General features: G+C 34.5%; 1 protein-coding gene across 1 annotated transcript in view; it reads left to right on the top strand.

Annotated features, from left to right (window-relative positions):
* Positions 1 to 10,522, top strand: part of LOC119837006 (orexin receptor type 1-like) — a 57,378-nt gene extending 46,856 nt beyond the window's left edge. The window contains exons 4-8 of the mRNA XM_038362484.1: positions 801 to 942; positions 2,572 to 2,684; positions 6,126 to 6,225; positions 9,146 to 9,258; positions 10,311 to 10,522. Coding sequence (XP_038218412.1) covers positions 801 to 942; positions 2,572 to 2,684; positions 6,126 to 6,225; positions 9,146 to 9,258; positions 10,311 to 10,513 — 671 coding nt within the window. The 3' untranslated portion in view covers positions 10,514 to 10,522. The remainder of the gene's footprint in view (positions 1 to 800; positions 943 to 2,571; positions 2,685 to 6,125; positions 6,226 to 9,145; positions 9,259 to 10,310) is intronic.
* The last annotated feature ends 4,135 nt before the right edge of the window (positions 10,523 to 14,657 follow it).

The following is a 14,657-nucleotide window of genomic DNA, read 5'->3' on the forward strand; positions in this document are numbered from 1 at the left end:
AAGATTGACTTTCAAATGCAAGTTTTTGTACTTATGAGAGATATATCATCATCATCCTCAGCCCTTATATGTTCCCACTGCTGGGACACAGGCCTCCTATGAGGGTTCAGGCCATAATCCACCACGCTGGCCAAGTGCGGGTTGGCAGATGTCACATGTCTTCGAACTTTTGATTCTTTGACATGCCGGTTTCCTTACGATGTTTTTCTTCACCGTTTTTAAGCAGTGGTGATGTTACACATGCGCAGATAAATAGAAAAATCAATTTATTTTCTGCACGCTCGCCTGGTCTCGAACCCCGACTGGTTGATTTTAAGTCCGAGGTCCTACCCAGTGAGCCACCACTGCTTAGAGAGATATATATAATTGACTATAATCAGAATGTTTTATTTATAAGATAGAGCAAAGATAATATCCAAGATGAGTTCTTTAAAATATTTTACGAAAAAGCAAAGCAAAAAATGTTTCAAACAAATATCTAAATGTTTTATTTCAAACTAGCTTTTCGCCTGAAGCTTCACCTGCTCATTCAAAGGAAAAATAAGGCTTTCCGAGGTTTTCTCCGCATACTTCCCTTTTCCTTGGGATTTTTCAATGTCCTATGGTCATTTTCGGTCTCAAACTATATCTGCTACAATTTTCGTTTTTCTTCTGATTTTTAGAGAGATGTCCTATATCCTCCTTCGGTTCTCAAGCTATATCTGCCCCAAATTTAATCCAAATCGGCTCAGTGAATTAGTCGTGAAGAACATACAGAGTTACTTTCAAATTTATTTAGTAAAGTAATATGATTGTTTCAGATACTCCAGAGCTGGTGGTACTAACCACAGTGAAGGTGGTGCCGCTCCGTTTCAATCTGGAATACTTGGTGCAGTGCACAGCCACCTGGTCTACCACCAGCGACTTCGTGTGGCATATCATTAAAGTCGTTTTTATATACACGTAAGAATCTTCCTATTTATGTAATACAATCATAAGTACCGAAGATTTGAATACTGCAGTGAACCATTAGACACTTTATGAACTAACAACCTATGAAAACCAGGTTGCCTGGCAGAGATTGCTGTTAAGCAATAAGGCCGCCTCTTGCACAAAGATGTATTTTTTTCTTTTTATTGTATTCTTGCTGTTTTTGTCTAAGTTTGTGCAATAAAGCATTATAAATAAATAAATAGATAAACTAACTTTTAGCCCTGGATTCGCCCGTGGTACATATATCGGGCTATGTGTATGTGTATATGTAAGTGATACAGTTGGAAACCCGTTTTCCGTGTAGTGGTTCACACATAATCTAATAATTAAAAATTTATATCTTAAAAAATCTAACACTTTCTTTGCTTCGCTCATCACTAACCCACTTTTATAAAAAATATTGTTAAATAACAGTGTAAAAGACAGTTGTAGTAAATATAGTACATTGTAGTTTTTAACGCGTTTTTCTAGTTAGACACTTAGAACTAGTTGTGATAAGGCATTTAGTTATAACTAGTTCTAACTAGGGAAGGCGCGTTGTAACAAAAATTGGGTTTTAACGATAACATATACATTTATCTATGATATATAAAAAAAGGTAGACGGGTTGGTTTTTTGACGTGACAACGTCTTAAATTAGGTTGCGGATCGGAGGCACTCATGAAAAAGTGTAACGCCCGGTAACGTTACGATGAGTCACCGAACTATGATCGGTCCGCCGCGCGCGCAGCACTAGAGAATTAGGCGTATTGAATCGGCGCGTGCTTGTGTCTCTGTCTCTGTCTTTTTAGTAAACAAAATATATTTTCTATAGTTAAAATTTGTGCAATTCTTATTTTCATTCAATTCCTTGTTCCTATTGTGCAATTTAATAATATTCATATCAATAAATATTCTACCGAGAAAAAGACGTTGTCACGTAAAATCTTCGCCCGTAAAACCGACTTTACAGGCAACCATTTTTTCTTAGCCTACCAATATGTATATCGTTTAAAATATCGTAAATTGACGACTACAATAAAATTATAAAAACTGTTTTGGTCCAGATCTTAAAGTAGGAATGTAAATTGTCTCGCCCTGAGTGCCTGCAATGCTACCTCTTATAAATTTTCAAATTGGTTTTTAGATTGGCCATCTCGGTTCCAATTGAGCTTAGTAAATTTGTGGGTCTGCGTCATTAGCTTGAAGTGCTGAGCATGTTTTGAGTACTTCCACAGAGTGGACAATTATATGCTATTTACCATATTAACACAATATTAAACTACGTTGAATCATGGCGAACAAAACGACCCTTTATTGCTTTTTTATATATTTTTACTAGCTATGCCCCGTGGTTTCACCCGCGTAAGTCTGTATCCCGTAAGAATATCGGGATTAAAAGTTGTTGTTGTGCTTATATGTTATTCTAGTTGTCCAGCTGTCTACGTACCAAATTTCATTGCAATCGGCTGAGTACTTTCGCGTGTCGTGTGAAAGAGTAACAAGCACACACACATCCTTACAAACTTTCGCATTTATAATATTAGTAGGATAGTAGGATTCTATTCATTAATTACTGGATATCCGACATATATATTCCTCTGCTTGCGTTATCCACAGAATTCCTCTGCTTTTGATGACGGTCGCGTATCATCAGATAGTCAGAGTGCTGTGGAGATCTCACAAGATCCCTGGACAAGCGGAAACCATTAAACTGGCTTCAGCTGAAGAGAGTAAGTATAGCAATTACTGTCATCATCATCAGTCCATATACGTTTCCATGGCTGGGACACAGGCCTCCTCATTAGGGTTCAAGTCATAATCCACCTCGCTGGCCAAGTGCGGGTTGACAGATGTCATTTGTCATAAAATTTTTCATTCTCGGACATGCCGGATTCCTCACGATATTATCCCTCACCGTTTCATGCAGTGGTGATGTCATCCACATGCGCAAATAAGTCCATTTAAAGATAGAAAAATCTATTATATCCTCCACACTCGCGTGGTCTCGAACTCCCGACTTATCGATTTTAAAGTCCGAGGTCCTCACCACTGAGCCACCACTGCATTCAAGGTTTCGCATAGTCAAAGGAAATTCACATGGAATAACTTGCTGATTTATGTCACCGTGTTAAAGAGTTTGTTTGAATGCGTTAACCTTAGGAAGTATTGCACCGAATTCAATGGATCACCATTAGAAATTTGTGTGGTAGTGGTATGACCAACAACTAAAGTTTCTTTTTCAGAAAACCAGTTGCGTGGATCAGCTAATGGCTAGCCATCACTTTAGTCTAGTCTAGACTAGCCTAGAAACTTTTGCCCTTTATGAATGTTTACAAATTACTAAAGTAATTTATCAGAATATTTGACATGTACTGGATATAATGTTTTAATAATAGCGATGGTTAATTTCGGCCATTTCGAAATATTTTCCGACAATATTCTAAGTGCCCATTAACCTTATATTGCTTACTAGCGGTCCGCCCTGGCTTTGGCCGTGGTACGTAGGCTTCCTCAATAAATGGGTTATCTAACACTGAAAGAATTTCTCAAATCGGACCAGTAGTTCCTGAGATGAGTGCGTTTAAAGAAAGAAACGAACTCTTCAACTTTATAATATTAAGTATAGATTTCGAGTTTCACTGTTTCGGAATGCTTCTGATTGCATAATAATTTATTGAAATAACTTCAAGAGTATTTACAGGATCTGAACTGATATTGTAATGTGGAATATGTGTAATTCATGTTTGTATAATCACTACATAGTATAAAACAAAGTCGCTATATCTGTCCCTATGTCTCTATGTATGGTTAAATTAAAACTACGCAACGAATTTTGAAGGGTTTTTTTAATAGATAGAGTGGTTCAAGAGGAAGGTTTATATGTATGATAACATCTATTAAATTACTCTGAATTTAACGCGGCCGAAGCCGCAGGCAAATGCTAGTTTATTATTAATAGTCTACAACTATCTTGATCTATTATAAGTCTAGTCAAATAAAACACTGTATATTTCTATGATACATTTAAACATCATATAGAGAGAAACATTTAAAGGTTTAATAGGAGGCCTTATAATAAGCGATCTCTGCCAGGCAACCTTTTGGATAGGATATCTTATCAATTAGCATTAGAGTAGGTGGTTTTCAAATAGTTTACGGGCTTAAAATGAAATAAAGTCAAAAAAGGTTATAATTTATCACACTAATATTAATATGAAAGCTTTTTTGCTTGGATGTTTGTCCGTCAATTACGCTGAAAATACAGAACGGATTTTGATGAAATTTGATTTACAGACAGGGTGATAGGATTTTTATCCCGATTTAACGCTCCCTGGGTTAAAATAAAAATCTTGATATCCGGGAACCGAGACGAGTGTCTAGTATAAAATATCCGCATACGTAACTACCGAATGTCGATGGCATATCAAGGATTATAAGAATATCTGATGATATAATTTCCCCCGAGATTTTCTTAGCTCGTTATCCAGGGTGATATAATAGCTGAAGTATTATTTATAGATAACATGCAGTAACATTCATTAACCTTTCACCTTGTTGATGGGAATGCCAAAAAATCTTTGTTTAAATTTCATCCCTAAGTCGTAAAAATCAACGCATTTTCTTTCTTTTCATACCTACTTTTTTTATATAATTTTTGGTTTAGTTTTAAATTATGTTTCAGAAATGTTAGTGGAAAAAAACTTGCAAGGTTTTATTAATAAAGGGTGGATTTTTAAATAAATACGCTCTCAGATATTGTCGAATATTGAAGAAAAAAATAAATGAATAAACTATTTTACACTATTTATCTTTAAATCAAAGGCTCCGACTGACATAGTGGTCTATCAATGCACAGCCCAAACCACTGGACGGATCGGGTTGAAATTTGGCATGCAGATAGGTGTTATGACGTAGGCATCCGTTAAAAAAGGATTTTGCTAAATTCTTTCCTAAGGGATAAGATAGGGGATAAAAGTTTGTACCATAAAAATTTATAAGAAGCTGTGGGTATTTGTGGCATTTATTACTTACTAACTGTACAGTTTCATCCGTGGTACATATAAAGCCTATGTCACTCAGTGTAATTATATATGATTGATAGATTCATTTAATCACAAGCTCTCCCGAAACTTATCTGATTTCTGAAAGATACCCGCCTAAAGGAATGGTTGTCTTTGAATGAATTCCAACCCAAGGCGTAAAACGGGCATTCCACTTTGGGCTTTGTATTCTGAAATTAGGAATTTGTCATTTGTACATCTATAATACATACGACGAAAGTATTTGTATTTAATCAAATTGTCATTTAAATGATAAAATATCAACGTGTAAGCAAAAATCTTTAGCATACTTGACCTATAAAAAGTCAGCCAGTAGAGATGTGCTATTTTTAATTTTTATCTCGGCATATCGTGTGATTTTATACTTTTAAAGATTGAAAAATTTTAATGGATTTTAAGACAATTATATATTATTTTATTTATCCCAGCATTTCGATAGGCTTATAATCTACCTCTAATTAGGAAGTAAAAAGGATATTCGGAAAAAAATATTCCAAACTTTGGGATAAATGAATCACGTATTAAATCCGTTAATAGGTTTTATCTAATTTCAAATAATTAATTATACCAGTTCTGACCAGGGAGAAGTAGGGTAACAATTTTATTCATTATTACTTATTTGACTCCGGACATGCCAACCGTTTTGTACAGAAGTATAAAAAACAAAAATCCGTAGCGGAAGTGAAAAATTTTTGAACCTTGAATGATTACGGTGGGGATAACTTTTCACCCGCCGGCAGGCTAATGTGACGTGACGTTAAACGTGACAGCGTGATATTTTTTTGGATATTGAATTTTTGATGTGAAATTGTGCTATACATACTTCCGTACTTAATATAAATCCGAAAGTGTGTTTGCATGTCTTTGAACTACGTTGCAACGGAGCGATTTCCTGGTGCGATTTTTGTGTCTGGAGATAGCAGGCTAGAGTACATCTTATTTCCATCCAGAAGATCCATTGTTATTTATAGTTTGAATTAAATTATGACATTCCGATGAATAGCGCTGACACTATAGGTTTCCTTTGACCAAGCGGGCATACTTGCGTTATGTTTGCGGTTATGTTTTCAGTCTGCATAAAGTGAATAACATACAAACATTATATTCCAGGCCAGCTCCGGTCGCGCAGGAAGGCGGCCAAGATGCTGGTAGCTGTGGTAGTTATGTTCGCTGTTTGCTACTTTCCTGTGCATCTATTGTCGGCACTTAGGTAAGACGAATGTCTTTCATGATAAGAATATTTATCACTACTTATTTAAAACAGTCGCTTTTTGCCTGTCCTTAAGTCACTATGTATGCTTCAATCAATCTTCAAAAATCAAATCAATGTTACAACATTTAAAACAACCATGGAATGCTTCAAGCGAAAGTTAAAGTCGAGACCAGACAGACAAGCGTACAAGATATTAATTGATTAATCAATTTATCTACATTATTCACATCACGACTGCTCGAAACGGTGAAGTAAAACATCATAAGAAACCGGCATGTCGAAGAATCGAAAGTTCGACGCTATTGTCACATCTGCGTGCTGGATAATGGCCTGAACTCTCATAGGAGGCCGGTACATGTCACAGCGGGCAACAGCTGGTGGTAAGCCTATCTGGCTGGTGGTAGGTATAGGTGGTAGGCGATCACCACCGCCCATGAACATCCGCAGAGGCAGTGCTTATGCGAATACGCTGTTTGCTTTTTGGGGGGTAAGGGATAAGGAAAGGATTAATAACTGGAAAGAAAGATTGGACTAGGAAGTGTGAGGAAACGGGCCTCCCGATATTTCCTGGGTTATGTTTTACACGGCTATAATTTAAATATAATCAAAAGCTTAATAACAATCTTATAGAACTTCTAAGAGATTTGAGATGAGTCCTCTAGGTTATAAACTATCTTCAGAGGGTCAAAACTTGGTGTCAACACATCAAAATGTTTGAAAGTCAAAGGTCACGGAGTCAGTGATGCGTCAATGCCTAATTGTAATCCTACTAAATTATAAAATACTTAACTACTAATATTATAAATGCGAAAGTTTGTAAGGATGTGTGTGAGTTTGTTACTCTTTCACACAAAAATTACTCAACCGATTGCAATGAAATTTGGTATGTAGATAGCTGAAAAACAAGAATAACATCGCGTTAATATATCTAAAATCAAGTAAAATGCATACTAAACTGTCATTTGTTTCCTTTTTTTTTTTTTTGTTACCTGACGAAGGTTTTTCACGTACACATAAATATTTATATCATCTTCTTTGCTCGTTTCAGAGTTAATTTTGTTAATAAAACCGCCGCTATAGATTACATCTATCTTTATTTATAATTCACTATAATCCAGATCTATGCTTTTTGTATATATTTACGATGAATGTAAATTTATTTAAATTCCAACCGAGATCTCTGGATTTCTCAGTTGTAACGTAATTAAGGTTCTAATCAATTAGAACAATAAAATACATTTTGGTTGGGTCTTTAATTATATTTAGAAGATGCAATAGTATAAGATATAGAGAAGAACGAACGAACGAACGAACGAAGAACAAATTTCAACCTTGAAAAATGAGTCCCAAATCAAATTAACAGATATATGTCTATTTACTCTGAAGTACCTTAATTATCTGTGCCCAGTTTATACTGGACACACGCCTCGAATTATCTGTGGCTCATCAAAACTAAAGTATCCGATATTATACAGGTCTAGTCAATTCATCGATGGCTAATGTCCATTGTTTGTTGTCTTATCGCGCCCGTCGACTAGCTGTGAGTGATGTCATGCCAAATATTGACTGACATGGTAATTTATACAAAGTTCGTGTACCGTCTTGTTGCTGGGTACTACTAGTTGTATAATCGTGTTTGTGTTAATTTTGATTGTTTGAAAATTTCGCAACGTCTACTGTTAAAATACTAGTCAAATCTGAACCTACGTAATATAGAGAGATAGATAACACTATTGCGCACAACAATTTACAGGAAAACATAGATAAAAACAAACAAAAGGGAGAATATGTACAAATGGCGGTCTTATCGCTAGGTAGCGAGTAGACTATCATATAAATAATAAGAGATACTAGCTGTGACCCGCGGTTGAAACCGCGTAAGTCCGTATCCCGTAGGAATATCGGTATAAAAATTGCCTATGTGTTATTTCAGTTGTCCAGCTATCTACGAAGCAAATTTCATTGCAATCGGTTCAGTAGTTTTTGCGTGAAAGATTAATAGACCCACACGCAATAAGTTTAAGTCGATAAAATACGAATAACGAAACATGAATATGACATTTTCTAAAAAAGATTCCTAGCTAGATCGATTTATCGCCCCCGAAACCCCCTATATACTAAATTTCATGAAAATTGTTGGAGCCGATTCCGAGATTCCAATTATATAAATATATACAAGAATTGCTCGTTTAAAGATATAAGAATATACAATATTGGATACCGTAGACACCTTCACGCATCTGATAATGAAATGAGAGTTTTTTATGAGAGATTTTTTATTTATAAACACGACTGTAATTGCGTATTCAAGTGTTCTTATTTTCGACAATCAGTTTAAAAACTAAGCAGATCATTAGACACCATTTCCAGTTTTTTTTGTATGTAACCGATTGCTAATTCAACTTTACATACGCACTAGATTTTCTCCGAAACTTTTTAAACGTGTCATTAGTTTAATTAGATCGCCAGTGTACCATTTAATTTATGCTACTATTTTTTTTATTTCAGAAAACGTTTTTCCACAGATAATAAACGGCGAAATCAATAATTATTTTTAACTATCTGGTGGGTCGTCTGAAGGTAAGCGCTACCGCCGCCCATGAACATTTGGAGAGGCGTAAGGTCAATTGTAGATCTTACGCCTCTACAAATGAATTGCCGACTTCAAATTGGAAAGGGATTAAGAAAGGATTGACGAGAGGAATAATGGAAAGGACTGGGAAACCTAAAAAGAAAACTCCCACAGAAATGAGAACGTCCTTTTTTTAAAGTCGGTCCATAAAATATATGATATAGAAGAGCTGAATATTATCATCAGTACACAGGCCTCCTGTGAGGGTTCAGGCCATAATCCACCACGTTGACCAAGTGCGGGTTAGTTGGGTTATATATACTAATAGGCTATTTATTATTACAGGTACATTCTTGACATGAAGCAGAATGAAGTTCTGACCTGCCTTGCTCTGCTCTCCCACGTGATGTGTTACGCTAATTCAGCCATAAACCCGCTTATATATAATTTTATGAGTGGTAAGTCTTACTAACAGACTATTATTAACTTCACTTATTGTTGGTATGTAGTCGACTCATTTAGGCTCGATTCTGATCGGAGACAGTACAATCCTACTAATATTATAAATACGAAAGTTTGTAAGGATGTGTGTGTTTGTTGCTCTTTCACGCAAAAACTACAGAATGGATTGCAATGAAATTTGGTACGTATACAGCTGGACAACTGGAATAAAATATGGGCAGCTTTTTATCCCGATATTCCTACGGGATAAGGACTTACGCGGGTGAAACGGCGGGGCGCAGCTAGTAATATTATAAATGCGAAAGTTTTATAAGGGTGTGTGTGTGATTATTACTCTTTCACGCAAAAACTACTTAACCAATTGCAATGAAATTTGGTACGTAGACAGCTGAACAACTGAAATGAAATATAGGCAACTTTATATCCCGATATTCCTACGGGATACGGACTTACGCGGGTGAAACGGCGGGGCGCACCTAGTAATATTGTAAATGCGAAAGTTTTATAAGGATGTGTGTGTTTAATTTTTAGTTTTTTAGCATTGAAATGCTTTATAAATGAGGTGCATTATAAATGAGGCAGGTTCGAATCCTGCCTCGTGGTCAAATTTTTTCTATTCTTTCAAAAATTTCTCAGGACGTGTGTGTGTGTTTATTACTCTTTCACGCAAAAACTACTGAACCGATTGCAATGAAATTTGGTACGTAGATAGCTGAACAACTGGAATTGCACATAGGCAACTTTTTATCCCAATATTCCTACGTGATACAGACTTACGCGGGTGAAACCGCGGGGCGCAGCTAGTATTTTTTTTTGATGTCATAGCGGGCAACTGAACTGGTAGTTCGCCTGATGGTAGACGATAACGATCACCACCGCCCATGAACATTCGCAAAGGTCTCTGCGAATGCGCTGCCCGCTTTTTTGGGGTAAGGGAAAAGGTACGGATTAACGACTGGAAAGAAGGAATGGACTGGTGAGGAAAAGGAAACGGCCTTATATTATTATGTGTAGTATGCTCATAATATTGGCACGTTGTATCTTCCAGGTAAATACCGTCGGGAATTCCGCAGAGCGTTCTGCTGTTCCACTACCGCGACCACGGACACGCAGACCACCCTCACTAGACTCACCTCCAAGAAGAAAGACATCGACACGCGCTGTCAGCACGTTTGCAGCCAGCGGCAGTATCGCAACATGTGCAGCAACTGTATAGTTAGACACAGCTGTAGGAGTGGATACGTGACGTAAGAGCTGATATATAGGGTTATGTTACATAAATATATATATATATATATATATATATATATATATATATATATATATATATATATATATATATATATATATATATATATATATATATATATATATATATATATATATATACATATGGTTTCGCAGAAAAACAAAGTTATTATATTGCATTGTTCCTTTACATGTTATACGAGGATTATATAGACAGAAATCATTGATTTTAAACGCTATTTGTTCAGATAATCTCTGCCCCAGGTTGTTATCCTAAGACGGTCTGAACACTTAGGAAATATATCGAGAAATGAAATTACGGTGAATTTCTAATGTACTTACATATAATAATCATGAAGAGTTTTTAGATGATTTTGGAATAGTTATTAACACTGTGACATAAGATTTTTTATATAATTAATTATATTATAAAAGATAACTGTTGAGTATATACTTAGATTGTATAAATATTATTCTAATCAACGATGTATGTTTCCTAATAAATGTAATCCGTTGTTTTTTTCATTGTAATAGATATTTTGTATTTAATTGCATAAGTGGAACTGATGTAATATAATGTTAAATTTAGAAATGATTCTAAGGAGTTAGTTATGAAAGATATTTATATAATGTTATATTATTAACTAGCAGAGCACCCTGGCTGCGTTCGTGGTACCTGTAGAGCCTATAGCATTCAGGGATCACGTTTATATACGACAGTGAAAGAACTTTTGAAATCGATGCTGTTGTACATGTTTCTGCTTTTATTAAAATAGACGTGAAATATCTTTGCTTATTTCTTAACACATGAGCTTAATAATTGTCTAGATAGATGGAATCTCTAAGTGCTGCATAGGTTTCTTTTACATTCACGCAACAACTACTGAACCGGTTGTAATGAAATTTGATTTGTAAATCTAGAAGTTATCCCATACAACGTTATATACTCACATATCCATAAACTTTGCCCCTTTTTAATTTAAAGTCGATATACCGCGCAGAATGTTTGGTAAGCATATTTAAATTACATGTGTAGAAGTTTGTGCGATAACATATTTATGTGAAGCTAAATTATGGTTTGTTCTGTGAGATGTGAGCTGATTCACAAACGACTTTCCTATCGGGAGGAGCTTTTCCATCACGAACAATAATAAAGTTTAAAATATCAATAGCGATGGGAAATTTTCATAAGGAACGTCATCTGTGAATTTGGACATAGGTAGAGTGAACTCGCAAGCTAATTTTAAGGGACTTTGATTTGTGATATGAATCTAGTATCTTGAAATCTATACTAATATTATATGTTTGTTTGTTTGTTTGTTGGAACGCACTTATCTCAGGAACTACTGGTCAGATTTGAAAGATTCTCTGTGTTAGATAGCCTATTTATTGAGGAAGGTTATAGGCTATATATGCACAACGGGCGAAGCTTTGAGTCCAAATAGACTAGTAATTGATGATTTTTTTAAACTATTAGCATTTGAGCTTTCAGTAGATGTTTAGATTTTCCATACGTATTTTTATCTAGTCTATTATTTTTATTCTATTTTATTAATTTAAATGTAAATGTAAGGATTTTCTAGGGAAATGCATCGAAATTAATTAAAGCTATATAATTATATGCTACCAAAGATTACAACTTATGTTTTATAGTAATTAGATTCTATTAATTGTTTATATAAAATATTAAACCTGTAGCGTAACTTATAAGTAAGAATTTTGTTTATACTGAATTATTAATAAAAATACTTTTTAATGATAACAATGAGTACTATTTTAAACCGACTTAAAAAAGGATAATTCGACTGTGTTTTTGTGTTTATTATCTCATTACTTTTACTTCGTACACCGAAGTTTATAATTCGTTTTTATTAGAAAGCTGGAGACATCCATGTCCATCCATCCATTCAGATTTAGTCATATTCTGACAATTTGAAGACGGATAAATTGTTTGTTAAGATTTAAGTTTAATAAGGCTTTTTTAAGATTTGATGTGGTGACTAGGGACGGGGCGTATGTAAAAGTCTATAATATGACTTATATTTAAATACTACCTTTTGGCCGCGGCTACGCACGCGGTTAATTCGGAGTAGTTAATAGATGTTATTATACATAACCTTCCTCTCGAATCACTCTATCTATTTAAAAAAACATCAAAATCCATTGCGTAGTTTTAAAGATTTAAGGATACATAGGGACATAGGGACAGAGACAGGGACTTTGTTTTATACCATGTAAGAATTGTGAACTTTATATATGGAAAACTCATAAACAATAGACTGATACCCTGTAGACATCTATTGGATGTTAACAAAAGTATGATAAACATTGTAAAACCTTTAACAGTTTTAGTCCTTGTGGGTAGATGGCGCTTTTTCTAAACAATCTTACCTTAATGCTTTCAACTTTGGAATCAATTAATTAAGGACAAAAGTTTTACTTAAATTAGATGAAGTGTAGTAATGATAATATTACCTATTAGCTACTTATCTTAGAACATAGTTACTGTACAGATTTTGAGATAGTATAATAATCCTAAAAAGTTATATAGACTGTCTACAAATTTTAGATAAAATGGTTAGAGTACAAAGATTAAAAGGTTTAAATTTTTTTTTTGAAATTTTCGCATTGATTTAAATGAGGCCCATATCCTTTTCCTTACCCTTCCCAGTCTTTTCCTTTATTCCCCTAGTCAATCCTTTCTCAATCCCTTTCCAATTCGGAGTCGGCAATCCATTTGTAGAGGCGTATGGTCTGCAAACCATCTTACGCCTCTCCATCATGGGTGGTGGTAGCGCTTACCATCAGGCGACCCACCAGCTCCATTGTCGACGGTGACATAAAAAAAATAATTTATTTTAATTTACTCAAAAAAAAAAATGTTATTATGAATCAAGAATGTTAAAAGATGTAAGGAGAAAAATTAATTTAAATAGTTAATTGCTCTGTTATTCTTAACACATTCATTTATTGTAAAACTAGCTGCGCCACGTGGTTTTCCCGCGTAAAACCGTATCCCGTAGGAATATCGGGATTAAAAGTTACCTATATGTTATTCCAGTTGTTCAGCTATCTACGTACCAAATTTCATTGCAATCGGTTTAACAGTTTTTGCGTGAAAGAGCAACAAACACAAACACATGCTTACAAACTTTCGAATTTATAATATTAGTAGGATAAGTAGGATAGGATTATGAAAATGATCTCAAAGTTGTTGGATCTGCAAGTCCCTTCAAGTTCAATCCTATCATTGCATTTTCTTTCAATTAAAACATATTTTTAAGTAATTTTAACCCAATAACCATAATATGACTATTAAATTAAAAGTTTATACTATTATTAATATTCATACTATTATTAACCAGTCAAAACATAAAAAAACCTTACCTACCTACCTTACGTGAGTGTTGGCTCACTTAAATAATACGAATTCCCCACAGCGTTTTAACTCTCACACTTAATTTTAACTTACGGTATTATGTAAATACTTACTAAGCACAAAATAACAATGAAGACGTCTTGCCCCATTAGCGATAGAAAATATTGCAATCACAGAGACATTTTTTAGTTTTTACAGTGAAACCGAGACTTACTTAATAGTCTGGAGAGCGCTGCGAAGCGTAGAGATAGTAGAAGCACCTAGTGTTAACATAAGCTTTTGTTAATATTTATTGAAGTGTTAAGAAATTCTATTATTTTGAGCGTGGATAGAATATATGTACATGAAATTAAAATAATTGAAAGTATGTTATTTATATAAAAAAGTGAAGTCCCGTTAAAATTTATATTCTTCTGTCCTTATCTTATTGTAGTATTAACAGAGTGTTGGTTGTCTTGTAATAATCATCTCCCTACATTAGATGGATATAAGATATATGCTAACAAAAAGTTCTTTAACCAAAACGATGGTGTAACTGTTATTGTGCGCAATTCCTTGTGTGTGATTTTTGAAGAACCTGATTTCTCTGACGCAAATTGTATTGTGGTTAAAATTGACAAAGAAACAGCTGTCATTGCCATTTATCGGTCTCCCAGCTACAAAACCATAGAAAAATTTATTCAATCTTTAAACTCAATTATATTTAAATTATCTACGTATTCAAATATTATTATTACAGGAGACATTAATATAGACATAAAAGCTACG

The sequence above is a fragment of the Zerene cesonia genome, chromosome 26 (assembly GCF_012273895.1).
Source record: "Zerene cesonia ecotype Mississippi chromosome 26, Zerene_cesonia_1.1, whole genome shotgun sequence".
Classification (NCBI taxonomy): domain Eukaryota; kingdom Metazoa; phylum Arthropoda; class Insecta; order Lepidoptera; family Pieridae; genus Zerene; species Zerene cesonia.